Source organism: Eurytemora carolleeae, unplaced genomic scaffold (genome assembly GCF_000591075.1).
Source record: "Eurytemora carolleeae unplaced genomic scaffold, Eaff_2.0 scaffold996, whole genome shotgun sequence".
In the NCBI taxonomy this organism is placed as follows: domain Eukaryota; kingdom Metazoa; phylum Arthropoda; class Copepoda; order Calanoida; family Temoridae; genus Eurytemora; species Eurytemora carolleeae.
Window position 1 is genome coordinate 31,415 of NW_019396983.1, and position 26,552 is coordinate 57,966.

The window sequence follows — 26,552 nt, forward strand, 5'->3', positions numbered from 1 at the left end:
CTTCTGTACCCTTGAAACCTTTTTCCAAGCAATAATTTGGATGATGTTGATTTTGTTAGGTTTTAAAGTGTGGAATTCTGATGATTCCTATATAAGTTCATGCAGTTGAAAACCACATTTGAAAATAATCAGTTTTTAAAATTATACATAGATACTATATTCCCTTTAATTTACTCAGTTCTTGGTTTGTTTAACTAATTGATGAAACTTTTTCCGGCTTCATTAGTCTTCTTTTAACTGATTTTGAATTCTTGACATTTTTACGGAGTGGTTCTTTCAAAATTCCATAACTGTCCCTTTAAAGTACTTTTTTATTCAGGGCCTGGTGAAGAAATTTCATTTCCTAATACCAAGGAAACCCTCATACTTTCTAGGTAGATTAACAATAACATTAACCTGTAACATTTATACGTTAATATTAATTAACATCAACATTTGTATGTTAATATTAGCATTAATTAAATTGATAAAAAACATCAATGGTCTCATATAGGGCCTCTAATGCGGTTAAGAGCGAAAATTGTTACATGATTTAGGGCGCCCGTGAAAGCCAATTACTTGATTAAACCCCTAAAAACAACATTCCTATTATGGAGATGAAGGGGGGGGGGGGTGATTTTTTTTTGTAATTCTGAAAAAATATTTCTTAAAAGTGCACAGACCATTTTTAGAGATATATATCTGTTGCAGCATTTGGAATTAACCTCCTCGGCGACGTTTCTAAAGTAAAAAGCTGGACAAAGACGACATTCATTCCACCGTTTTCTTGTTTCCATTGCAAAATTTGATTTAGGCGCTATCAATGTTGCATCCAGCTAAGATAATGTTTTTACATTTCGTCGTCTAAGATAATCTCCGTCTTTCATCCGTCAACCTAACACTATACCAAAAAAATATATTTCCTTTAAGGTCGTTCACCCTGTCCGAGCTCGCTCGAACTAAAAGACAATTCATTACATATGCTAAGGAAAGGGCTATACAGGTAACCCCTCATTCAATCCTGCTCCCCTTCATCCCGTTCTCTTTTTTTCTGTCTTCTCAAGTCCGGGGAGTATGTCATATTGTTTATTTTTCTTGTTTTTTGTTTGATGTCTCGTTTGTATTTTATCTTTTGATCCTTGTTTTCTTTTTTCCCTTTGTCTTTTTTTCCTGTGTCTTCTGTTATTTGTCTTCTGTATGTGTTTTATGGCCTGTTGTGTCTTCTGTCCTCTGGCCGCTACGACATCTGCTCTATTTCCATTTGCTCTATTGTCATTTGCTCTAGTTCCATTTGCTCTATCAAGTCATTTGCTCAATACGTCATTTGTTCTATACGTCATTTGTTCTATACGTCATTTGCTCTATATTCAATCTACTCTATGACTAAACACGTCATTTGCTCTATAACATAAAAATACACTATAAAATAGCTTTTATTGGAATTCCTGAGCGTAACTTGACTATGAAATGCGGGAATTTTTTTTTTGAAAATTCGCAAATTGCACTTTTCATCAGTTCTTCAAAGTCCGTCATGACAGCGAGACTGCTCAATAATAAGAGGGGTAAAAAAAACCTAATATGTGGTGAAAACTATATTTATTCTACTCTAAACAAACAGGGTGCACTGTATCCTTAAGATCAAAATGTTAATAATCTGCGACAAATAATCCTTTAGTTACAGACTTTTTGTCCCTTACTTACGTATTAAAAATCTGAAAATATAAAAGAGAAAAAATCCGTAAATTGACGATAAATTGTCTCTAAATAAGGTATAAAAAGTATCAAACTTAGCGACAAAAAATCAGTGATTAAAAATCACTATCCATTCCAGCAGCTCGTCACATTAATGACGTCACTTGTATTTGTGCCGGCGGATGAAGTCATTGATGTCTGGTGCATCAAAAAGTTCATGACGCTAGGGTAAATGTTGTAGATCCTCTTGCTCCTGGTTCTGCTAGGAAACAATACTCAAAGAACAAGGAAATGTTAATATTTAACTTGGTCTCACAATAGGCACAAATAGCAGACAAACAACCAGGCGGAATATTGAAACTGTAGGAAGAATTGTAAAATGTAAAATTGTAAAAATATTGTTTTAATATGATTAGATATTTATATAAATATGTTTATAGAGCAAATGACGTGTTTACTCATAGAGCAAATGTTGGGTAGAGCAATTGGACCAGCACAGTCATAAAAATGTTTATAGAGCAAATGACGCGTTGTCATAGATCAATTGACGTAATGAGCAGATGACATATAGAACAAACGTCGTGATCTATGAGCTATAGAGTAAATGGTTAATAGAGCAAATGGAACTAGAGCAAATGACCATAGAGCAAATGGAAATAGAGCAGATGTCGTAGCGCCGTCCTCTGTCTTCTGTTGCTGTCCTGTGTCTTCCGCCCTGTCTCTTCTGTCCTGCGTCTTCTGTCCTCTGTTTCCTGACTGCTGTCTTCTGTCCTCTGTCTTCTGTCTTCTGTCTTCTGTCTTCTGTCTTCTGTCTTCTGTCTTTTTTCTTCGTAATTTATATTTTTTGTTTTGTTTTAGGACGTTCCAAAGTTATCCTCAATGTTTGTGCAGTACTTGAGATCAAATCTAATCGTTTAATCAATAATTACTATAATATGTGTTAAGTATGCTAAAGATGTACATTTTTACCTAGAAAGAAAAAAGCTTAAATTTTCCAATTTTTCAGATCACGATGTTTTCATTGTCTGGGGAGAAAGAGAGAAAAGTTAAAGTTCCTAAATTCATTTATGACGTAAGCCAACCAATTATTCAATACTATACAGTCCTGTTCTAAATAAACCGGAATTTTTTAATTGATTGAAGACTACAAAGTCGTCTTTGACTTTAAAAATAGTTAGCAACATTTATCATGGGTTGGCAATTTAATATTAGCAATAATTTTTTATCAAAAAATCAATAAATAGCCCTTATTTTTTTATTTCATAATAGATATGAATGAATTTGTTCAGAATTAGACATTCACGTGGTTTTATTTAATGAATCTTAATATCTCAGGTATTTTGACAGACTACATTTTTGAAATGCTAGAACTAAGGCTATTTTGTGAATAATGTTTTTTGTAAAAAAAGCTATTACTAAATTTAAAAAATGCCTTAAACTATTTCAAAGGTCGAAGACGACCTTAAAGTCTCAATTGAAATTTTCCGGGTTTATTAAGAATAGGACTGAAAATTTATACTCAAATTAGGATATTTCACACCTTAAATGGTCACCAGTTTTCTAAGAAACTGTTTTACAATGTTTCTTCTTTATTTTAGCTTCCAGTTGGTGAATACCAAGAAATAGAAGATTTACTCAATATCTGTGAAAATTGGCAGGAAGGTCTAGTCGGTTTTCAAATGTTGAATTAGTTTAGAAGTTGGTTTTTACTTGCTGATTCGGTTTTTGAAACTTCATTATTTTGTCAACTACTGATATTGTTTTACCTCCTCCCCCCCCCCCCCCCCCTTATTTTATACTTTTTATACTTATAGGAACATTCATTCCTTGCATTTCTGTTCTTTTTTATTGTCTAACATTGACCTAACTGACTTGAGTTGATATCAGGCTCTGGCATCAGTTTGTAACTGTTCTATCATGGAAGTGGAAAAATTTAGGGAACATTTTAATCAGAAATCATTTTGTTTGATCATTTTTGTGGAATAGTAATTCGTCTGTAGATTGATTGCTAATTATAATACTAATAAACTTTAATTAATGCACTTTAAGCATTAAAGCTGATTTATGTGTAATGTTTTTCTTGTGCAATTTTTTTTTAATTGTATGAACAATAATCTGTTCCGTTAGGAAGTTCTCCTATATTCCTGGGGAATCTCCTGCAAAAGCCCTTTTGCAGTACCTAGGTAGGATATTTTTATTATTGTTATTAATTTTTGTATTGTTAACTAAATAGGGTTTCAGGCCTCTTCTCTTGTATAAAGTTCAGATGTTAACCGTTGCTCTTGGAGCTGCCATTTTTCTTTTTCAACTTGCGCATTTAAAAAAAATTAATTTCGAAGTTTTTTTCCGTGCAAAATTTTCCATCATTCTTAAACCTTCCCAAATTCCCTTATGTCATGTGAGTTCCCATAAAAAAATTGGTTCAGTCGTTTTGACGTTTATTGGATTCAAATAAACAAACAAACCAACAGACAAGCGAAGTATAATTATAGTTTGTTGTTATTATTTTCTTATTGTTCTTATTATTATTGATATCATTACCCTTTTAGTTGTTCAACAAAAATTTAGGATCTAGGAATTTACAAATCCAGGATATCTTCTTCCATTTTCACAAGATCCAACTGTACCGCGGCATGGACCTCCTCAAGAACTATGTCAAGAAGGAGCACCATCGTCTCATCAGGTCTAATCATTGGATTGAGATTAATTAAAAATTTTATGCTTAAACTGAATAGAAAATTATTCCAATCATTTCAATAGAAGAATTGATATGACAGTTGCTTATTTTTTTTTTATAAAATAAATTGGGAAAAGGTCGTTTTGACGTGTATAACATGACTTTCGTCCTCAATTTTTATTTAATATTTTCCTAATGTTATATTACCGAACCCCTGTGCTGTTTATAGTGTCCATATTTTACTTTTTTTCGTGGATTTTTTAGACAAAAGAATTGAGTCTTTGGAATAGAATCAAATATTTAAACCTCAATATCTTTAGAACTCGATAATGTAAACCTTTGATATTTCAAACTCAGATTATTTGATCTAACAGAATTCACAGCTTGAAATGTCTAAGGGCTGAAACATTTGGTTCCAAAGAAATAGTGATTAGAAAATCAGAGTTTGTGGCAAAGACTCAATTCCTTTTTGTAATTTTGAGCAATGAGTATCCTTAAACATTATAGTTGCCATATATACTCGAGGTGGGTAGGATCGAATTAACCGTTTTGATGTTAATTGGATACAAACGGACAGACAGACAAGCAAAGTATATATATAGAATACCCATTTATGTTTAAGATTTGGTCCAGTCCTCGCCAACAATACTCCTGCAGTACAGACTAATTATCCAGAACCAGTTTCTAAAGTTTACACAAATCCGATTAAGATGTCCCCAGGTGGGTTATTTTATACTTGGTCGAGCATGGGCATGTTAGTGTGCAGTGCCAAGGAGGCTTTGATCACTGGCCTTCACCTGAACATATTGATTCACACTAGACTAGTGTCATTAATCAACTGTTACATCACTTTCCGTCCTTTCTTTGGGGATTATTTTTGAAGGGGTCTCGGACTTGATTTTGATGGAATGATGGTTGATCTCTTATTTATCTTTTTTTTTATTATTAAAGACGCACTTTAAGTGTTCCTTCAGAAATTCATATTAGTTCCATCTGAATAGAGATATAGTTGTATTTCTCATTAAAACCATTTTCCTGCTCATCTTTTATTCAGAAAACCATGAGTATCATTTTAGAAACCGGCAACCATTAATGATCAGGGTTTCCAGCTAAAGAAAACTTTTGCGAAAAAATGCGAAATTTCGCGAACATTTTCTTTTGTATTCTCGAGCTTTTTCACGATATTTCAAATTTTCGTAAAAATTATTTTTGCGTAAGAAAGAAAAACGATGCAGAATTTCGCGCGAAAAAAAACATGCGACAATTTCGCATTAAACTGTTTTGCAAAAAAATATAGACAAAGTTCCCGACTATAAACCCAGAATATGGGAAATAATTAGAATTTTGGCATCAGAGGATATTAAGAATGTTGAAGTCATTTTTTAATGGAGGGTCTCTTATAATTACTTTAAAAGACACTTAATAGATGTAATATGCTTTGTTTTTAGTTGATTACGATACACCGGATACAACCCGAAGTATGAATATTACTCAACCTGTGATGAACCCTGGGCAGGGAGGAAGAGAGAGAAGGGATGTGTACTCCATGAACCCCAGCGTACACCAGATACCCTTCTATAACCCTGGTTCTCCTACTCCTATTCATGGATCTCCTATTGCTGGATCCCCACTTCTTCTTGGTTCAAACAGTCCTTCCAATCAGCAATTCTTGCCGGCCACTAGCCCCCCTAATCAGGTACATTTGACGGCCACTAGCCCCCCTAATGGCTCAGTTTCATTTGCCATAATATTTTTGCCATAATTACACTTGACATAATACTTTTACCATAAGTAACACTTGCCAAAAGTTACACTTGACATAAGTCACATTTGCCATAAGTTACACTTGCCATAATGGTTACACTGGCCATAATTACACATACTTATTGCAAATGTAATTATGGCAAAAATATTTATGGCAAACATATTATGGCAAATGAAACTGAGCCCCCTAATCAGGTACACTTACCGTCCACTAGCCCCCCTAATCAGGTACACTTGCCGTCCACTATCCCCCTAATCAGGTACACTTGCCGGCCACTAGCCCCCTAATTAGGTACACTTGCCGTCCACTAGCCCCCCTAATTAGGTACGCTTCCGTCCACTAGCCCCCCTAATTAGGTACACTTGCCGTCCACTAGCCCTAATCAGCAATACTTGCCGTCCACTAGCCCCCTTAATCAGGTACACTTGCCGTCCACTAGCCCCCCCAATTAGGTACATGAGTTTTACACAGACAAGACCTCTGAAATACGAATAAATTTTGCATATTTTTCATTATGTCAATAAAATCATGAGTTCTTTGATTTCGAGCCAAATTAACTTTTAATACATAATATGCCAACTTGAGAATCGATCATTTGGGCACTTGACCTCTTGGTTACTTGACCTCTTAGTTACTTGACCTCTTAGTCACTAGACCTCTTGATCACTTGACCTCTTGATCTCATGACCTCTTGGTCACTTGACCTCTTAATCACTTGACCTCTTAGTCACTTGACCTCTTTGTCAATTGATCTCTTGGTCACTTGACCTCTTGGTCACTAGACCTCTTGGTCACTAGACCTCTTGGTCACTTGACCTCTTGGTTACTTGACCTCTTGGTCACTTGACCTCTTGGTCACTTGACCTCTTGGTCACTTGACCTCTTGGTCACTTGACCTCTTGGTCACTTGACCTCTTGATTAATTGACCTCTTGGTCACTTGACCTCTTGGTCCCACACCTGGCGACGGTCCGGGAGTCCACATTGGGGTCACTTGCAGTTTTAATTTTCTCATGTTTCTTATGTCAAAAATATCTAGGTTTTCCATCCTAACCGAACTCGGAACTCTTCAACGGGTTCCCACAGTTCCTTGAGCACACAAGGCAGTTCCAGTGTGTACAGTGTTCCAAATCTTTCAATTCATGATTTAGGGAGGCAACATTTGTTTTATGCATACAGGGTTTCCCAAAAATGGATGAGACTGTAAAGACGTCCAGAAAGACGACTACTGTTTAAATAGGACTATTCCCAGGGTAAAATAAGAGTTTTGTCTAAGATAAACTAATCTAAAGGCTTATTAAATGTTTTAGCAAAGAAACTAATAATGGACTCTTAAAGATAAGAAAATAGACATTTAAAAATTCCGTACCATAGTCCTTTAAGTCTCATCCTTTGTTTCTACTGGGTAACGCTGTATTTTAAAAGATCACAGTCGATTGAAATGACCGCTTTTTACCTAATTAAAAATATACAATTTCAGATTTTCTGTTATTTTACCAATTCCGGCTAAAATATTTTAAATATTATCAATCAATGATATTTCGTGATCAATATGAGCTGCAAATAACCATTTCCGGTCCAAATTTATGATTCTCTCTTTCTGCAGTTTTTGTGTATTTGAAAAAAAAATTATTTTCTATTTGTAAATATAGCTTCTTTTTTAAAGCCTTTATTGAAAGATCAAAATGGATGTTTTATTAGCGAAAGCTACAAATAACTGGGACATGAGTAACAATATCGGAAATGGTGGTTACGGCGAGGTTTTCAAAGGAGAATGGCTCCATCAAGAGGTTGCTATCAAACGTATAAGGTATTTCCTTAAAGGACTGTCCCTACCGGAAATTTTTTATAGCATTTTCCCAAGTTGCAACTACCCATATGTTAATTTTCCCAAATGAGAACCTATCGCATTTTAAGTTTGGTGATGGTGAATGGTGATGGACCAAACCTCTGTAGATTAAATGAAGTAGATTTTAGTTCCACATTTTATTGAAAATATGTTTCTGTCTGGGTTGACCCTCGTCAGTTCTAATGATATAATAACCATCAAAATCAAAAATAATTTTGTTTAAACCACAAGAAAGTAAATAAACAAACAAAAACACTGGACAAAAGTGAAACGAACTCAGATCATGATATGGAAAAAAGATACTTGCACATTTTTACTTTTGAGACTATTATTATTGTTTTAAGAAAATTATTATTCCTTGAGATTGACCTATCACATTTCAATTTTCTTAAGATCCCAAATGGCAACTTCCCATGTGTCAATTTTTTCCCCACATTTGGCAACTTTCCAATTGTAAAATTTCCCAAGTCGGTGACAACTTTCTATTTGTCATTTTTCCCAAGTGGCAACCTCCCCAATGTAAAATTCTTCCCAAATGTTAGATTTCACAAGTGGCTAATTCTTAATATAAAAAATTCTCTAGTGGTTATTACCAAAATGTAAAATTTGAAATTTCCCAAATAAATTTTGCCCCCTTCAATTCAAGAAGCTATGGAATACCCGTGGACTTCTTGATCCAACTGGGGTACGCCATCACGATCCCTTTTATCACAAACCTCTTTATAAAATACCACCATTGAAAAAACATTTGTCATCTTGATTCTGTTTCAAAAATACATAGAATTTTCTGCAGAACTTCTTTTTATTTATACTTGGATTATTTATCGAGACAACCATGATTGAAGGTTTGAGATGAGATTGAACGCTAAAAGGTTTTCGGATCTCTGTATTAAATTAATATCTGTAAAAACATGACAAAGAATTTTTTTGTTATTCTGATAAACTTTGAGTAATGTTGGGTCGAATGTTACGTTACCAAATACATAGCATACGCCATGCTCAAACAGTTAAATATTTAAATTTGTGTTTTAGCGAGAAAAAAAAGATTAAATAAAATTTAATGTTCGTATTACAATTTTTAAGGCGAGATTTAAGCTTAAAAGCCAACACCCAAATTCAGAAAATAATTCAACAAAGTTTTCAGGTACCATCAAATTATCTGGATTGATAATCTTTTTTATCATTAAGTATTATATTTCACCTTTCCCGCATTTTCTTTTGTTATTCAGTTTTTTTAGTCATGCAAATCATCCAAATTGGACAATGACTAGCGACAGAATTAGTTGAACTGAACTGGAACCTCTTGTATTGGATTCCCTTAATACTGTTCGCTGAATCTCTATATCCTCTGTGACACTTTTTATTTTCTGTTTAATCCTGTCTCTTGGATATCCCTCCTGGATTCCGACCAATAAGAGTTCTTCCTGGATTCCGACCAATGAGAGTGCTCTCATTGGTTGCCCTCAAAATTTCCCGGCCTCTGATTGGCGGTCCGGTTTCTGCAAACTACATTCTGATTCGTGAAATTTAGACACTTTCCTGTATAAAATCTGTAGATTAACAAAAAAAGGAGATTAAGCATTGATCTCGATATCCACAATACAAGAGTTTCCAGCTCTGAATGAGCTTAATAAATCTCTTCGGCACTTAAAGGTAGTTAAACTAAGAAGATACAGTTGAACTACTTCTCTTGTTTATTAAATCCCAGCTCAGGCAATGCTCTTACATTAATTGATATTCAGGAAATCATGTTTCTAAACCAGAAGAAATCTCAGTATATTATCCCCATAATAGCCTACTGTGATCAGCTAGATGATCCTTGTATTGTTACTCAGTTCATGGTTAATGGATCCTTAGATGATAGGTGAGACTCTAAATTATTGATTTAATCAATTAATGAATATTCTCGAATTTGTCGTCGTTTTACGGCCCGAAATTTTTTTTATTTTTTTGTATAATTTCCTTAAGTTGTGTAAAGAAAAAATTATACAAGTCATCCACATTGAAATAATTTAACTGGAAAATTGTAAACCTGGATATCTTATTCATTCTTGATAAGGCCTTTAAAGGTACCATTTTATAGATTAAAGCGAAAGAACGGAACTCCTCCATTGTCCTGGTCACAGCGCTACGAGATAGCCAAGGGAACCGCAAACGGATTACAGTTCCTTCACAGCAAGTTTAACGGTCCAAGCAGATTAGTCCATGGAGACATTAAACCCGGTAATATTCTGATGGATCTCAATATGGAGCCTAAAATCGGAGATTTTGGTCTGGCTCGGGAGATAGGTGTAGACCAAAGCAAGGTGCTGGTTTCAAGCATATCAGGAACCCAATTCTACCTTCCTCATGAATATATAGCAGATAGACAGCTTAATACAAAGGTTTGTTAAATTTGTAAACGGGTGGGNATTTTATATTTCAGGTTGATACATACAGTTTTGGGGTCATCCTGTTCGACCTGATCACTGGTAAACCTCCAAACAGTCGACCTAGTCGAGGTCAACCCTACCTGATTGACCTCCTCAAATCTGAGGACGTAAACATTTGGAATTTTGTTGATCCCGTAATTCCGATAGATGTTGAGAACTCGCATAATATAGTAAAGGTAGATTTCAGATAATGATATTTAAGTTAAAAGGTTGACATCATTTTAGATAATCCTTTAGTTTAAGCCTACCATCAACGATTTGCTTTTAATCTGCTGTTAAGTTAAGGATGGATGACTTTCATTTTTCTTTCTACGTTGCCATGACTTTTGTTAAGGCTTCTTGTAAATTCCCCCCATGAGGAGATGACCAAAAAAAGGAAGAGATACATCCAATTTTAATTCTTTAAAAAATTGTGTTAAAGTTTACATTTTTAATCGTTTGCCATTGGAAATTTCAAGGGTTTCTTCGGTAATCGTTGATAAAACTCCTAAAAAGTTAGATAATTGATTATGTTGACATATTTGAAATTTGATAAAGAAACCCTTCCATCCCATCAGAATACTTTTTCCCATGTTATCTAATATTACTATTCATATTATAATTTCTAGATATTGTTTGAATATGGTTTACGGTGTACAAGGGATAAACGAAAAGAAAGACCTGAAATGGAAGAAGTTTTTCTTAAACTGAAGAGCAGTCTTACCTCGTGGCAACTGCAGAAACACTATGATTCTATAAATGGGCCGCTTGGTGGCGCTCATGGTCCATCTATAGGGGTAGCGGGAAGGTCAGCTTTAGGTGGCGCGGAAACACAAACAAAAGGTGGCGCTGACGGTCCTTCTATAGGTGGCGTGGAAAGACAAACAATGGGTGGCGCTGATAACAGGAATCAAGATCCAACCGTAAATAGGTATAAATCTAAAAAATAAAACTAGTTTCTAATGTTCTTTATTTTATTACATTGTCACATGAAATAAATCAAGTTTGACATGTAAAAAAATACTTATTCAAAACAGTGCTAAGGATCCAATTCATTTTAATGCAGATCAGGATCTAGATCCTGGATCCTGAAATTAATGGATCCGGATCCAGGTTCTAAACATTTTTTCAAGATTTATTGAACTATTCAGAGATCTTGATGTTTTTTAAAAAAAATTTTGTATTGCTTAACAATTGAGATTTGTTTTTTAAGAGCAAGCATTTTTTTTAAGTTCACATTGTTGAGTTTTTGCCCATTGGATCCGCATATTTTTGCTGATTCAGTTCCAGATCCAGGGAACCAAAATATTGCGGATTCGGACCCTAAGCACTGCTTTCAAACATCCATATCATGAACTAATTTATTTTTAGATCAGGACTTAGAGCTGAAAATTTCTTTAAGATAAATCCAAATTCTATGTCAAATCTTCCTCCGCCTCTGCAGGCTGGTCAGCAGCAGTCAGGTCAACCTGGATCAAACCCTCAATCAGTTGCCAGCACAATTCTTCAACTTCAAGGAACCCAAGAGTCTAACTATTCAATTCCCTTGACTCTGATCAGCCAGTCCCAAGACATCCCAGATTTTGAAGGCAAGTTATAGATTATTATTTTGAGGACTAAATATTAAAATAAAATTAACAAAATATCATCACCAAGTGCTTTTAATAAAACGTAGTTGATAAACAAAAAATGTTGTTATAAAGTAATTTTATGTTATAAATAGGTTTAATGATAAATGATGAACATTCTACCTCTCAATCAGGTAATTGAGTTTTATCATTATTCAATATGATTAATTTTTTATACTTTTTTGTTATTAATTTGATTTTAAGATACGTCTCTTGCGTGTAAACTTTTTTAAAATATGAATAAGACAGTGACACATATTTACGATGCTTTAATGAACTTAAAAACGGTAATTTCTCTTTTGTTTCAACTAGAATAGTTTCTTTATGGTTTGCAGTTAAGGCTGGTTTGAACTTAAATCAATCTTTGATCTACCACCATACTCTTAAAGGCGGCCAGTCTGCTTTTCAAAAATTTAAAAAGATCCCAATGTTTCGTAAAATTGAATATTTTAAGAAAGTTTTTGATATTTTTTAGTAATTCAAAAAGCATGCACATTGCACAAGGAAAATTAACAGGATTAAATTGTTAACTTTTTCGGTAATTTTTTCTCGAGTATGTTTGAGATAGCCATTCTAGTTATTACTGTCAGTGTTATTGTTGAAATAAAAATTGAAATACAAATTGAAATAAAAATTGAAATACAAATCCTGGAAACTAAAGTTAAGATGTCAAATACACTCCTGAAGAAATTCTGAACCTTTTTATAATTGCCCTTTTTTATAACAATTCAAATGAATTTACGGTTTTCTCCGAAAGTTAAAAAAATATGAAAACAAATTAAAGTATTTTTTTCTAGCTGCGCAAAGTTGTTAGGAAAACAAACTATTTTTATGATGACCAGTTTAATTTTCAAAAAAAAATAAAGTTCTCTCAAAAAAATTTTATTTTTAAGAAAATTATATTTTTAGATTTAGTCTCCTTTGAAATACATCACAGCAGTGGCGATGAGACTGTGTCCAGGTAGGAACTTTACTTAAAGGGACTGTAAACGTAAGTGTATTGACTATTGACCCTTCATGCAAAGATGGCAATGGCCGATTCACAACGGTGTCCTTGAAATCTTATATAATAAAAAATGTGAAGGATATTTTCTTTTTTCTAGGTTTAAAAGTGATACTTAACATTTCTATTTGTTTTCCAGCCGTAGAAATGTGCTGGTCACTTTGAAAAAAAATAATCAGTTTTCAAAATGATTAGCATTAAAATCTAATTCATACTTAATCAGACAAAACTTTTAAGGGTACCGTTGTAAATCGGGCATTGTCATCTTTGCACAGAGGGTCACTTGAATCTCGTGACGTGACGTGACGTGACGTGATGTGACGTAACGGGCCATCTTTTATGATTTATGTTCTGCAATATGTATCCCCCCCTTTTCACTCTAGAGTCTAGATTATAACATCTAAGTCATTTTTATAATCTGGACAAATACATGTCACTGTCATGAATTTTAGGCCATTTTGTTAAAACCTTTACTTGATGGAATAAAAGATAAAAATAGATATTTATATAAATATAGATTTGTGATTCTTCTCTAGGTTGGAGCAGATCGAAGATGTATCAAATTATGCCGAAAATTTGTTGGAAGGATGGTAATTGGTAATTCACCTGAAGCAGAATCTTTCGTGTTGGATATCGGGCTAAGCTTAACTGAGCTGGGAACTTTTGAATGGTGGATATCGGGATTAATGCTTGATCCACTCTTTTTCTTAATCTTGAGATTAAATAATGCTTGTCATCCTGTAAGCGAAATTTTAAGTGACCCTTCATGCAAAGATGACAATGCCAGATAAACAACTTTACCCTTGGTTTAAAAGTGTTTTAAATTATGATAAATGTTTTCCTGCAGTAGAAATGCGCAAGTCACTTTTGTAGAGAATACCCAATTGAAAATAAACACTAAACAGTGTTAGAAACCAAAAATTCATAATTCTAATTCTAATTCATAATCGATCAAATAAAGCTTATAAGAATACCGTTGTCAATCAGGCATTGCCATTTGATAATTTTTTGGCTTTCAAATTTAACGGAGACATGAATTAATTTGTTCAGAATTAGACATTTTCATGGTTGAAATTTAAACCAAATTCTTAATATCTCAGTATTCTATGATTATTGGTTCATAGAAAAATACTTCCTAAATTAGGTTTATTTTAATGACTGCCGCAAACTAGAAAAATATAAAAAGTCATGAATTGTCTTTCGTCATTTAAAAGTTATTTTAGATGGTCGAGATTTAAAAACTTAGAAAATGAACTCTAATATCCAAATGGAAAACGTTTTATTTTAAAAGGCACTTACTCCTAAAAATTAGTTGTTATCATTATTATTAGTATTGGTAAAAGTTTTATGTTTTAAAAATATTATTATTATTTGTTTGATTGTATTCATTTAATGTTATGACCTAAATTGAGTTATATGTGACAAAGCACTGAAGACTAAGCAAGTGCTTAAAACGTTAGAAGCAATTCCTTTTGTTGAATTTTTGTATTTAAGTAGAAAAAAATACACCTTTGGTTCGATTTAGCCAATTAATCTTGAAACTATTCACTGTGATCACAAAACTAATTTCTTTATTTTATTATGATTTTTTTCTGTGAACTTATTTAAGATTGGTGCCATAGATTTTTATACATTTTTTACAATATGTTAATTTAAGATTTTATTAACTGTTAAACATTCTATTTCAGAAAAAAATATGAAATAGCAGAAGTGATTTCCTTATTAATACTAAAACATTGAGTGATTTTTACATTACAAATTGATGAAATGTTCCACAGGTCCATCAACTTTTTATGATCCAGCTGAATTGAGTAAAAATGAACGCTAGATCTCATATTTTTGAGTTGGCAGTTGAGTCCTGTCAAGTGGAAGATGCAGTTTTAGCGCTTTTCCATCCAATTCTTTTCCATAGGTAGGTTCTTATCTTCTATATATGAAGGTTCCTATCTTCTTTATATAAGTTCTTGTACTCTTCTATATATAGGTTTCTATCTTCTATATTTGGATTCCTTTCTTCTATATGTAGGTGCATATTTTTAAAGGTAGGTTCCTATTTTCAGAAGGTAGGTTCCTGGTCCCTATCTTCTATTTGTGGGTTCCTATCTTCTATATGTAGGTTCCTATCTTGTAAATGTAGGTTCTTTTCTTGTATATGTGGGTTCCTATCCTGTATATGTAGGTTCCTATCTTGTATATGAAGGTTCCTATCTTGTATATGTAGGTTCCTATCTTGCATATGTAGAATGTAAATTCTTATCTTGAATATGTAGGTTCCTATCTTGTATATGTAGATTCCTATCTTGAATATGTAGGTTCCTATCTTCTCTATGTGGGTTCCTATCTTCTATATGTAGGTTCTTATTTTCTAAAGGAAGGTTCCTATCTTTTAAGGTAGATTCCTGGTTCCTATCTTCTTAAGGTAAGTTCCTGGTTCCTATCTTCTGAAGGTAGGTTCCTATCTTGTATTAGTAGATTTCAATCTTGTATTTGTAAGTTCCTATCTTCTATATGTAGGTTCCTGTTTTTCTAAAGGTTGATTCCTATCTTCTGTATGTAGGTTCCTATCTTTTATATTTAGGTTCCTAACTTCTATATGTTTGTTCCTGTCTTCTATATTTAGGCTCCTATCTTCTATATGTAGGTTACTATCTTCTATATTTAGGTTCCTATTTTCTCTATTTAGGTTCTTATCTTCTAAAAGTAGGTTTCTCTATTCTAAATGTAGGGTCCTACTTCTATATGTCAATCTATCTTCTTAGCTAGCTTCTAAAAAGCTAGATTTTAGTTGTACTATAATAAAATTTTCTTCCATATATACTGATAAAAAAAATTTCAGAGCCCTAGGAAAGTTTAGCTATCAAGTTGAGAGTTCTTACAGTATAGGAACTGTTGGCTATCAGGACGTCGACTGTCATGCCATAGATCACACATATGTCAGGTATACCATGCTGCCATAGATCACACATATGTCAGGTATACCATGCTGTCATAGATCACACATATGTCAGGTATACCATGCTGTCATAGATCACACATATGTCAGGTATACTATGCTGTCATAGATCACACATATGTCAGGTATACTATGTATCATGTTATAGATCACACGTTTCTAAACCCTTAATATTTTCAACATGATGGCGTAAATCTTTGATACTTCAAACTTTGACTATATCATGATAGCAGAATTCGTAGTATGGATTATCAAAGGTTTACGACATCAGATTGTAAAGAAAGAAGGGTTAAATTTCACAGTTTGTGACAAGAAGCCAGTTCCTTTAGCTTCATCATCTCAATTTTGGAAAATAATAATTTTATTTTCAGGACCTCATCTCCAGGACTAGACTCATTGATCAGACGTGAAGTTTTATCCTTTGCTGAAGATTTAAAGAACACACATGGACTCAGGTAAATACTTCTGATAAAATTCAGAGCGCTTATCGCAACAGAGGATTTTTAGAGCTTAGTGCAATCATGGTAGGGCGTCCCTAAAAGTATGATTGGTTGATTGATGGATATTATTTGTTAGGTCTGGTCAGATATCCCTCGAGTTCTATCAAAGAAAGAGAACAAGGTGGCCCTTTCCTCCAGAGAATATTCCTTGGGAGGTTTGTTCTTTCATTTCTGCAATTTTTTGTTTAAAAGGACTATTGACGTCCAGTAGACAGATTCAGAGCAGTACCTTTTAATCCCATTTCTAATTGATAATAAGGAAGATATTGGTATTATTCTATCTTGTTTATAATTGCTGTTTGTTTACAATAAAACCTTTTTGTTCTTTTTTTTAAAACTTTTAATAAAACTTCCAACATTTCAAAGCTGTACTCTAATAGAAGTTTGCTTTTATTAAGCTTTGAAACATTTTTACCCTATGAGGAAAAAACGATCGTTTAGCAAGTTTAAAAAAAATATATATTTGTGTTGCTGAAACAAAAAAAACACATTTAGAATAAGCAATTCTAAAATTTGTATAATTTCTACGACTTGTTTTGAACCTTTTAAAGTCCAAAAGGCAAAACCCTCAAACTCTAAAAAACGAACCAACCTATTCCACATGATAACAGGAAACTATTTGTTCCAGGTTTGGACTATAAGAGTGGAGTTGGTCACCCTACAAAATGAATATGAAAGAATCAGATGGCGGGAAAAACTGGGCGAAGTTCTCTCGGAAAAGACGTTGTACATTACAGAGGTAAAATGTTAAACATAGAACCGTACGTCAGGGATTATTAAAATTAATAAGGATGTTATCCAGGAAGTGGGTTTCTTAAATACAATATATAGATGAAGGTCTAAATCCATAAACAGTTTACATGGAAAATGTACTTGCGAAGGCCTAAGGGGAAGGGGCACTAATCCACGCCCCCCCCCCTATTTATTATTTTCCCTCTAACCGCAGTTCAAGGACTAATTATTTATATCATTTGCATCGTATATTAATATAATACTAATTATTTTGAGTTTTATGACTTATGATCTAAGCCATGTATTTTTCAACAGAACAATTTTTGTGTTCTTTTACATATAAATAAAAGGTATTTTTTGTCCATATTTGCAGCTTTGAAGATAATAAATAAATACCGATGGTTGATTTTTTATAAAGAATATAGAAATTAACAAACTTTTGATCAAAAGGCATAGCCCATTTATTATTCTTTGGAATTCTTGAAAAACATACTTAAATAAAAAAACATGACGTCCCATTTTTGTGCCAAAGAATTTGTAATGGAGGCAGGGGGTCTAGACTCTTCTATGTGAAGATAAACACATAGCAGGGGGGGGGGACGGAATTTTCTTTTACCTACTTTTGTTGAAGGTTATGAATAAGCATGAGTTTCTTCCAAAGATGCCAAATCAGTCCGACCTAGAACTCGTGTTTGATACAAGTTTTCATGACGTACAGCCATATCTTTTTAAGGTAAAAGGAATTTTTTATTTTCATCTATTATTTATGATACCTAATCTGTTGAACTTGATGCCTGAGATTTTTTATATTTTAAACTAAGAATGCTGTCAGATAAAAAAGTCAAATTATGATAAATCGAAGATTCACAGTCAGGTTACAAAGTTTATGGGATTAGAAGATTATAGTTGGAGATGAGAAATTAGCATCTGTGTACGTTTAAGTCTCACTTATTCAATTTTTTTAATGAAGTATTTACATGTTCAATGTTCACTAAATTCTTGTTGTAGGCCTGCCACTCAACATCCAGTCCTTCGACTCCCAGTGTAGGAATAAATACTGTTAGAAGACTACTCAAGGACACCTTGGCAATATGAAGATTTTAAGAGTTGTACAAATGACACATGTACAAACTGTAATGTACAAATGTGCAAATTGTTATGTACACTGAACATGATAATCTGTTCGTATAAGATATAATTTTTTGTGTAAATACTTATATTTTTTTAAAAATTGAAATCAAAATAATTACACACTGAATTTTTTATCTACAGCTATACTCTTCATGTGCTACAAATTACTGAGGTATGGAATTAAGGAGAGGTTATTAGATTGGTATATATTCTGCTGTGATGTATTAGAAAAACTTAAGAACTAGTTTTATCGTAAACAAACAACATCTAGTGACTGGCAAATAGACTGTCAAGTACAATAAGAGGGCAATGGAGAATGGACATATTTCGACGAAAGTATTCAAGTTTACACTGGAATTAGTGTAATTTTAAATATTCTTTCTTTTCTTTAAAATTTGTTCTACGTTAAGTGCCGCTTGTGTCGCATTTGACACCAATGACGTCATACAGAATTTCTTAAAAATTGAATAGCCACGTAATGTACTTGTTCGTCTGTTTAGTAACCAGTATTTGTTCTGACCCACATCTTAATCTAAACCTTGTTTACAATTTTTGGTATTTTTAACAATAAAATCATTTCTTGGGTCGTCTTCAATCTTCATACATCATAGCAAAATGTAAACAAATGTTCCAAATTATATAATGTACATTGTACATATAATCCAATCTTTGTGTACAAAGTCACTAAATTTCTCAGTAAAAATGTAACAAAATTTTCTACGGTTGTACAGGGTTACCCATAAAGGATGAGACTTTAAAGACGATTGTACAGAAGTTGTACTGTATTTACTTATATTTAGGATTCACTGCAACTGAAAATTGGTTTCTTTCGTTGCAATGCCAATAAATTTTGATAATTTTAAAGTTTTCCCTAAAATCTAAACGCTAAAAAACTTAGGTTTAATCTTTAGTGGGTTGAGTTTTAGAAGACTTTTAGACAAATAGAACCCTTAAAGACTTAAGAATTAAAGCACCTAAAACACGAAATGATAATCGGGCTTAATTTTTTACCAAAAAGTTTGAAGGGCATAAAAAGACACTATTCAAGGCAATCTTGTAATCGTTATATTTTATAAGTTTGAGGTCGTCTTTACAGTCAACCTTTGTGGGTAAACCTGTATGTGTTTTATTCAAATAATGTAATTACTACAAAAAAATAGTTTTCAAACCCTATTTTGTCAAAATATTTTGAGATAAAAACGAAAACCCTTTTAAACTAAGATGCTTTTTTTGTCTAATTAATTTACACCATTTAAATCATTCTTTAGATATATGTTTTTGTTTTTGTTTTATGGATTAAAAAATATATGATGATTGATGAATCAAACTAAGAATGTAAATAACTAGCTATTACGTATTGGTTCAGAGCCTCTGTTATTAACTAATTTCTTATAAAAAATTTCAAAGTTAAATATTAGTGATAAAAGTTGATAAACACAACAAATATCGCAAGACCATTCATAATTGAAATATTTATCAGAAACAAAATGTTGGCATCTGTTAGAATTGGAACTTGATAAAATGCCCAAAACAAGTTTAGTACGTCTTTTTATATAAAAATTGTATTTCAGAAAAATGGCTTTAACTGGAGCTTTAAAACAGCTCAGAGGAATAGCATCAGAACTAAGACAAGCTAATGTAAGAAAAAGAAAACTTTTGATTTTTTTTTTGTGATATTTCTGATAGAATATGGGTTGACTTTAAATGAATAAATTTGGAACTTTTGACAGTTTATAAATGCTAGGTACCTCAAAACTAAATTTGGCCTTGTTGCTGCAATTTTGTGTGTATCAAAAATGACTCTTTCAAAAAGCAAATGGTAGGCATTCCAGAATTCTTGCACGGTTCAAATTTGGTCGCGCTGCTGAGATCTTTAGAATCCTAGTTTAAAAAGTCCAAATTATTATTTCTTAATGTGGTAATGCCTCTAAAGGAAAGGAAGTTTATTAACAGTTTATTGCACTTGGATTGGATACAAGGTTTAGATTTGGATCAGAATTGACTTGATTGGAATTGGATTTGTGTAATGAATAAAAACGGATTGAATTTGTGTTTGTTAGGGTTTAGATTTAGAATTTAGTTAAGAACTTTGATTTCGATTTGTTTTGTTAAAATAAGTTAATTGGTTTTGGACTATGGAGATTGCTTCTAAATTTATATTGAATTTAATTTGATTGGATTTGAATTCAGATTATAGAAGATTGGTTTCAGATTGGATAAGGATTCAATTAGACTAGTGATTTGTTTTGAATTTATTGTGATTTTTCTTAAGGTTGGAAAAGTCCAAGGAACTCAAGGAATGAATTATATTATGAATGAGGTAAATATAAATTAAAACATTTAAATGTTTTCTTACAAACAAGTATACACTTCACAAGTTGAATGTTATTTTTACAATAAAACATTATGATAATAAAAATGTTATATTCCCTCTTTCATACACATACATATGCTGCCAAATGAGCAGCATTTATTTAACTGTAGATCCACTTGTAAACTATAAGCTGGCTCTTAGTACTTCCCTTTTTTTATCATCAATGCAAATTTCGTTGTCATTAAATTTGTATTTCATTATAATTTCTAAGATACAGATAGTGAGTAACATACACTGTTTTTAGTCAGTTCACAATTATTTCCATCGGTTAAGTTTAGTATATACTTTTCTGATTGTATTCAGAAGAAAATCAAAAAGGCTCAATGCAGACATGCCTATCCAAAGTCCTAGAGCACTCCCAACTTCAACTATGAAATCAAATCCATCGTAGCTTCGACTGCTCTTAGATACCTAAATGTGTGAAAGTATTTTCATGCACCCACCAAAAATCTCAAAGTTAACTTAATTCAGAATTTCTTATTCTAAGGGTGGCATTGAAAAAAATGTAACAAAGGAGATTCTACCACTTCTGTTGATTTAATTTGCCACATTTTTAGTATTTCATGCAAAAATATTACCTCTACGCTTGGCCTGAAAATTAGTTCAACTGATCTATTTTGGTTTATGCTCTTTGAGTTGATAAGAAAAGTTGATCTAATTCTGGTCTGGAGACAGGGAGGTTTGCAAATTGTCGACTCGTGATCTAGAGTCCATTCAGCTTGCATCAGAAGTTCGTCCAAAAATTTAAATGTTTGATTGCTATATGAACGTCTAAATAGAGATGGGATTGATAATATCTTAGAGGGACCCTTATTACAACTGGGATCGAATGATACATGAATTGGAAAGGTCACTGAACTACCTAACACCAGTCCAAATTCTGAACCAATGATTTAAATCCTCATGTATCTTTAATTTTGAATCAGTGATTAAGGACTTTAATTGGCAGTAAGTAGTTTAGTGACCTAGCTTAATTTCATTAAATTTCGAAGAAAGCTTTTTATATTTCCAACTCTGACACCAGATATATTTATGGATACGGTCTTATTCATATTTTTTCAAATGAAAAAAATTCTTATTTGTTGATATGATGAAAAATACCCTGCCTGATCTTTCCCTCACATTGGAAGCTTGGAGACATCCATGGGGGTAAACAGCCTATATCAGGAATAAGCATTGCCTCTAGCTCTGTTTGTTTGCAGTGATTGTAGCTCAAGAACTCGTCATTTTCTCCATAGTCAGTGCAATCTTCACCAGGTTTATCTTTGTAAAGATGTGTTTCATGGACATAGAGAATGAATGTTAAGAAATCATTATACAAAGTAGATTTGGCCACAAGATCTATTTTATCTCCAATCATAGAGGACTCTGATATTCTATAATATATTGTTTTCAAAGGATCTGTTATAAAAACACTAATATTTCCATTAGTGGTAATTGTAATATATCTGTTCATGTCATAATTTTTTAGCTCCTTGCAGTATCCATAGGGTATGATAAAGCGGTCTTGTAAAACTGAATTGATTGAATCAACGCTGACATTCAAGGGATTTACATTGTAAAGAGTTTCTATAGATTCTTGAAATGTCAGGTTATTGATTCCTCCCCAAGTTAGATTTCCATTAGTTCCATTTAGCATGCCAAGAAGGAAAAGATATCTATATTGATAACCCATGCTTTGTGACTGACCCCAATCATATTGATCTTTTGGACAAATCATAATGGTAAATGGGGTGACTTTATTGATATCTGTGTGGGAAACCATCAAAACTAAGATCAAATGCATAACACTCTCTGAGAAAATAAAATTACCAATGTGGATGGGTTGATTATTTGATTTATTTTGGTATACAGGGTTAATAACAAGTAACAAAGATATTGAAAAACCCAATAAGATGCACAGAGCTTTCAAAACTTAAAATTTGTTGTAATAGATCAAGGATATAAAATTTCTTTGAATAAGGGAGGTGATATTATTGTATTTTAATAGTAGTTACATATGATTATAGCCTATTATCACATCAATTTTATTTTGCATAACTATAAAGTTCATCTATTGCTTAAATAGTCTATTATGAATTAGTATGAATTTTAGTAGGTTTAACTACTCTCAAATTGAAAACCCCAATAAAGCCTCAAAATAAACAAAAAAAAACTTACTGGGCTGATTTTTTTTGTAAAAACTCGGGCTTTTACCAACCCTGTTAGTATGATATTTTTTATGAACATTTGAGTCCTGATAATTGGTTTTTATCATGTTATGTGTTCCTGTTGGGTTCGAGAAGTATTTTTCAATTGCAAAACTCATCTGATAAATCAACAAAATAAGAGTCAATGTCTGAAAACATGTTCGTATAATTCTTGATGAATTCATGCTGTACTCAACACACCAAGAGTTGCTAGCTTACTGAAGATTAAATGGGCTCCTTCTCACCGAACTAATAAGGAGACCAAAAAAAAAATTTCTTTCAACAACTAACAATTTCTCCTTATCATGTCAATTTAAGAATAGAATATAGATTTGGGTTCAAATTTATATTTTCATTTAATGAGGCATTTTTTAAAGTCTGAAGTGTGGATAAAAGGTTTTAATGAATAATTTGAATTTTATTGAAAAAATTAACAAGCAACTGTGTGGTACAATATTATAGATTTTCAATAAATTAATTTTATTATTTATTGAACCTTTATGGTTACTTTATGCACTGTGGGAAAACATTTTGTTATTGTTGAATAATTCTCAGAAACCCATGTAGAGTTATAATGAGGCTGTCTTTGAAGACTTGAAGTTGCTGATGATAGTTCTGATAGACTTTGTAACTGGTAATCTTGCATCAGCATTTCACGGATACTGTCTGAATTTTTATAGCTTCTTTTGAAGATATTTACTGTAGTAGACTGTTTAACTTCTTGTGGGATAGAGTTCCATTTTCTTGGAACTCTCAAGCTGAAGAAATTGTTTCTGATACTGGTTTCGGAGTTTTATACTTATAAGTTCAACGGATCATTAGCCATTCTTGTCACTCTGTTGTGGTTGATCTTTCTAAACCATGTTGCAGGGTTGACATCACTGAATCCATTATTTTAAATGTATGAATCATGTCGGCCTGCTCATGTATTTCTTCAAGTTCAGCTCCATATATATTTTTTTCGGTAAGTCCAGATATCATTCGAACTTCTCTTTCTCTTTTCAACAAGTTCCAAACATATTGAGTCAGCCTCGGTCCAGGGTGACCAGGCTGCTGTGCAAAAATCTAGGTGGAGTCGCACATAGGTCTTGTAGAGATTTACAAAAACAACTCATTGTTTTTTATTTGAAAGCCAACTACATTTCCTTTTTAAGATGTCTTCTTGAATTCCTTTTAATTTTAGTTTATTTAAGAGTTTAGTATTGGAAACTATTGAAGGCTTTGGCAAAATCTAAATATACAATATCCATGTCGTTTCCAGCATCAAGTTCCTTGGTGACCCTCTCAAAAAACTAATAGATTATTAAGGCAAGATCTTCTACTCATGAATCTGTGCTGTGAGCTATTAATCAGACAATTATCATGAAAGTGCTGGGCTACTTAATCTTTAATAATGGACTCTAAAAGCTTACATGGGATTGAAGTCGAAGACACTGGTCTGTAATTTCCTGGATTAGATTTTGGGCCCTTCTTAAATATTGGAGTATCAATCCATGTAAAACGGAAACCTGAGAGCTAAATGTTAGGAGAAATTTTGCTGAAATATTAACATAGTTTTGAGATTTTTTTTCAGGGGAGGGATTTAGCAAATTTTACTTTTCACAAATTCCTTGTATTTGATACTTATCTCACAATCAATTTATCTTTTCCCTAGTGAACTCAGCCAATTTTTGGAAATTATAGATGTCTATTCAATATCTTGGATTTTCCTTGAATTTTGTACACAGCTATCATAATATGAGAAGCTGAGAACACATTAAATCCAAATTTCAGGCTTTTTGACCTCTGCTTGCTGAGTTATGGCCTCCTAAAGTTTAGGATTTGAGGCAGTTTTCGGCCCGAATTCGGCGCAAATTCAATCTTCAAAATCATCTTGGATTTTTAATTCTAAAGGGATGATTTTGATCATGTTAAAAAAAACTCTACAATAAACTAATTAGTTGTTTAGTAGTACTAACACGTTGGGAAAATAAAAATTAACTCTTGTCATTGCAAATATGTGATCTTATTTAGCTATAGTTTTCTGTAATGTTTCTTACAAATTAGACTAAAAATGGTTTAAAATCTCTAGCTCTTACAAGTAAATGCAAATTTGAAACTTGCATAATCATTATATACATTTCAAGGAATCTCTTTAAAAGTTTTGCGAAAATTGGAGAATGGCCTCATAAAAAAAAATCGAGGTCAAAAAGAATAAATAAAATTTCTTTGCATACAAAAATCTTCTAGTAAAATTTAATCTTACAGGAACTAGTAAAAAATATGGTGCTTAATTTATATTGATATCTTGATTAACTAAAAAGTCTATGCCAATTAAAGCATGTTAGGTCCGACCGAAAATGGCCTCAAGGCCAATGACATACGTATTAAAGGACACGCTTTCTTTCTGAATTGTAACTTTAGACTGCGTTCACACAATCAGTATAAAATTCAAAATTTAATTTAATTTTAGAAAATGGAATTTTTTAGTTTAGAAAACACTCAACTACTCAGGAGCTACTTTGTAAACAACAACAAGAAATGCAGTACATGGTGGATACATACAAAACATATCTAGGTAACTTGGCTTTCTCTCAGCTTATTTATTAGCATGTTAAGTCGTAAATTATATAACCACCAGGATTTTAAGGCGCTTAGCTTTTAAATGTTTTTTCTTAGAGTTAGCCACTTTAAATTATTCTTAAATTTTGAAGGATTTTCATATTCGAATTGGCGTATCTTTTAAAATATGGCCGATTTGACTTCTATTGGATACAAACAGACAAATACACAGACAGTCAAACGAGCAAAGTATATATTCAACCAAGGAAGGGAAAGTAACAGAAAACGCAGTTTCAAATTTAAACTTTATAAGAAGAAAAAAGGTTTCCCCCAATCAACGGAACAAGCATAAAACAATTTAAGACATTAATGGCAAATATTCTATCAGTGCGGACTACTAAAATTGCATTTTCTAATTAATGTTTTAAAATAAAAAAGCACAATTACTAAATCTATATAATAAAACAAGACATTCGTATTTATGTTCCCTATAGCCGGCCAAACGACTGGACCGAATGGGCTGACATTGTTACCCTTGGGGTAACAACGGCCAATGGGCAACGCCTGGTGCTTCAGCTAGTAAATGAAATGACAATAGGCCTCTAATTTTAATTTAATTGAAATTGAAATTGTCTTGAATCATGACTGAAATAATGTAATAATAGATATCCTGCAATAAAACATTATTACATTATAAGAAATTTTGGCTGACATTAATACAGATCTGTGATTTAGAATCTCAGAGAAACTGGAAAATACTGAATGATGAATATCATGCTAGAGGAGAGAGAACCGTGTCACAAACTGCTAAGGAAATTTCACATATCAACTAAAAAACTAATCTTGAGATATTTTTTGAGGCGGGGAGGGGGAAATTTTTATTTTTGGGTATTAAAACTTCTTTTTAAGTATTTTGTGCAATGTGTTTTAAAATTCTTAAACTTTATTTTATATTTTTTAATGTTTTAAAAAAAATTTAGAATAATGTTGAATATGGGTGATACTATAGATGGTTGGATTCAATCTACCCCATGAACCCAAAATACTGAGGAAACCAAAAGTCAAAAAATAAATTTTAAATGTCGTTGTAGCCGTTGTATAAATAAATAAATTAGTTTGGTATAGTCTA

The 26,552-nt window shown here is 32.5% G+C and overlaps 3 protein-coding genes across 4 annotated transcripts; all 3 read left to right on the forward strand.

The window, feature by feature from the left end:
- LOC111710780 (protein FMC1 homolog) lies at nt 1–26,552 on the forward strand. Its single transcript, XM_023484910.1, has 7 exons — nt 1–5; nt 4,143–4,147; nt 19,889–19,957; nt 20,592–20,639; nt 25,352–25,439; nt 26,159–26,235; nt 26,433–26,552. The coding sequence occupies exons 3-7, from the start codon at nt 19,895–19,897 to the stop codon at nt 26,493–26,495; spliced, it is 339 nt and encodes a 112-aa protein (XP_023340678.1). The 5' UTR covers nt 1–5; nt 4,143–4,147; nt 19,889–19,894; the 3' UTR covers nt 26,496–26,552.
- Nucleotides 1,523–13,726, forward strand: LOC111710776 (cysteine-rich receptor-like protein kinase 7). Its single transcript, XM_023484903.1, has 19 exons — nt 1,523–1,541; nt 2,678–2,743; nt 3,270–3,329; nt 3,559–3,608; nt 3,799–3,854; nt 4,240–4,354; nt 4,971–5,068; nt 5,797–6,044; nt 7,152–7,263; nt 7,814–7,922; nt 9,045–9,105; nt 9,704–9,825; nt 10,045–10,345; nt 10,387–10,569; nt 11,002–11,303; nt 11,744–11,961; nt 12,096–12,134; nt 12,910–12,961; nt 13,540–13,726. Exons 2-19 carry the CDS (start codon nt 2,684–2,686, stop codon nt 13,595–13,597), a joined length of 2,244 nt encoding a protein of 747 aa, XP_023340671.1. The 5' UTR covers nt 1,523–1,541; nt 2,678–2,683; the 3' UTR covers nt 13,598–13,726.
- LOC111710778 (autophagy-related protein 101) lies at nt 14,669–18,459 on the forward strand. Of its 2 annotated transcripts, XM_023484906.1 has the most exons (7): nt 14,669–14,915; nt 15,840–15,941; nt 16,328–16,411; nt 16,533–16,611; nt 17,085–17,195; nt 17,820–17,921; nt 18,197–18,459. In XM_023484906.1, exons 1-7 carry the CDS (start codon nt 14,821–14,823, stop codon nt 18,281–18,283), a joined length of 660 nt encoding a protein of 219 aa, XP_023340674.1. In that variant the 5' UTR covers nt 14,669–14,820; the 3' UTR covers nt 18,284–18,459. The 2 variants fall into 2 exon arrangements, with proteins under 2 accessions (XP_023340674.1, XP_023340675.1); XM_023484907.1 differs by lacking the exons at nt 14,669–14,915; nt 15,840–15,941 and adding an exon at nt 15,990–16,081.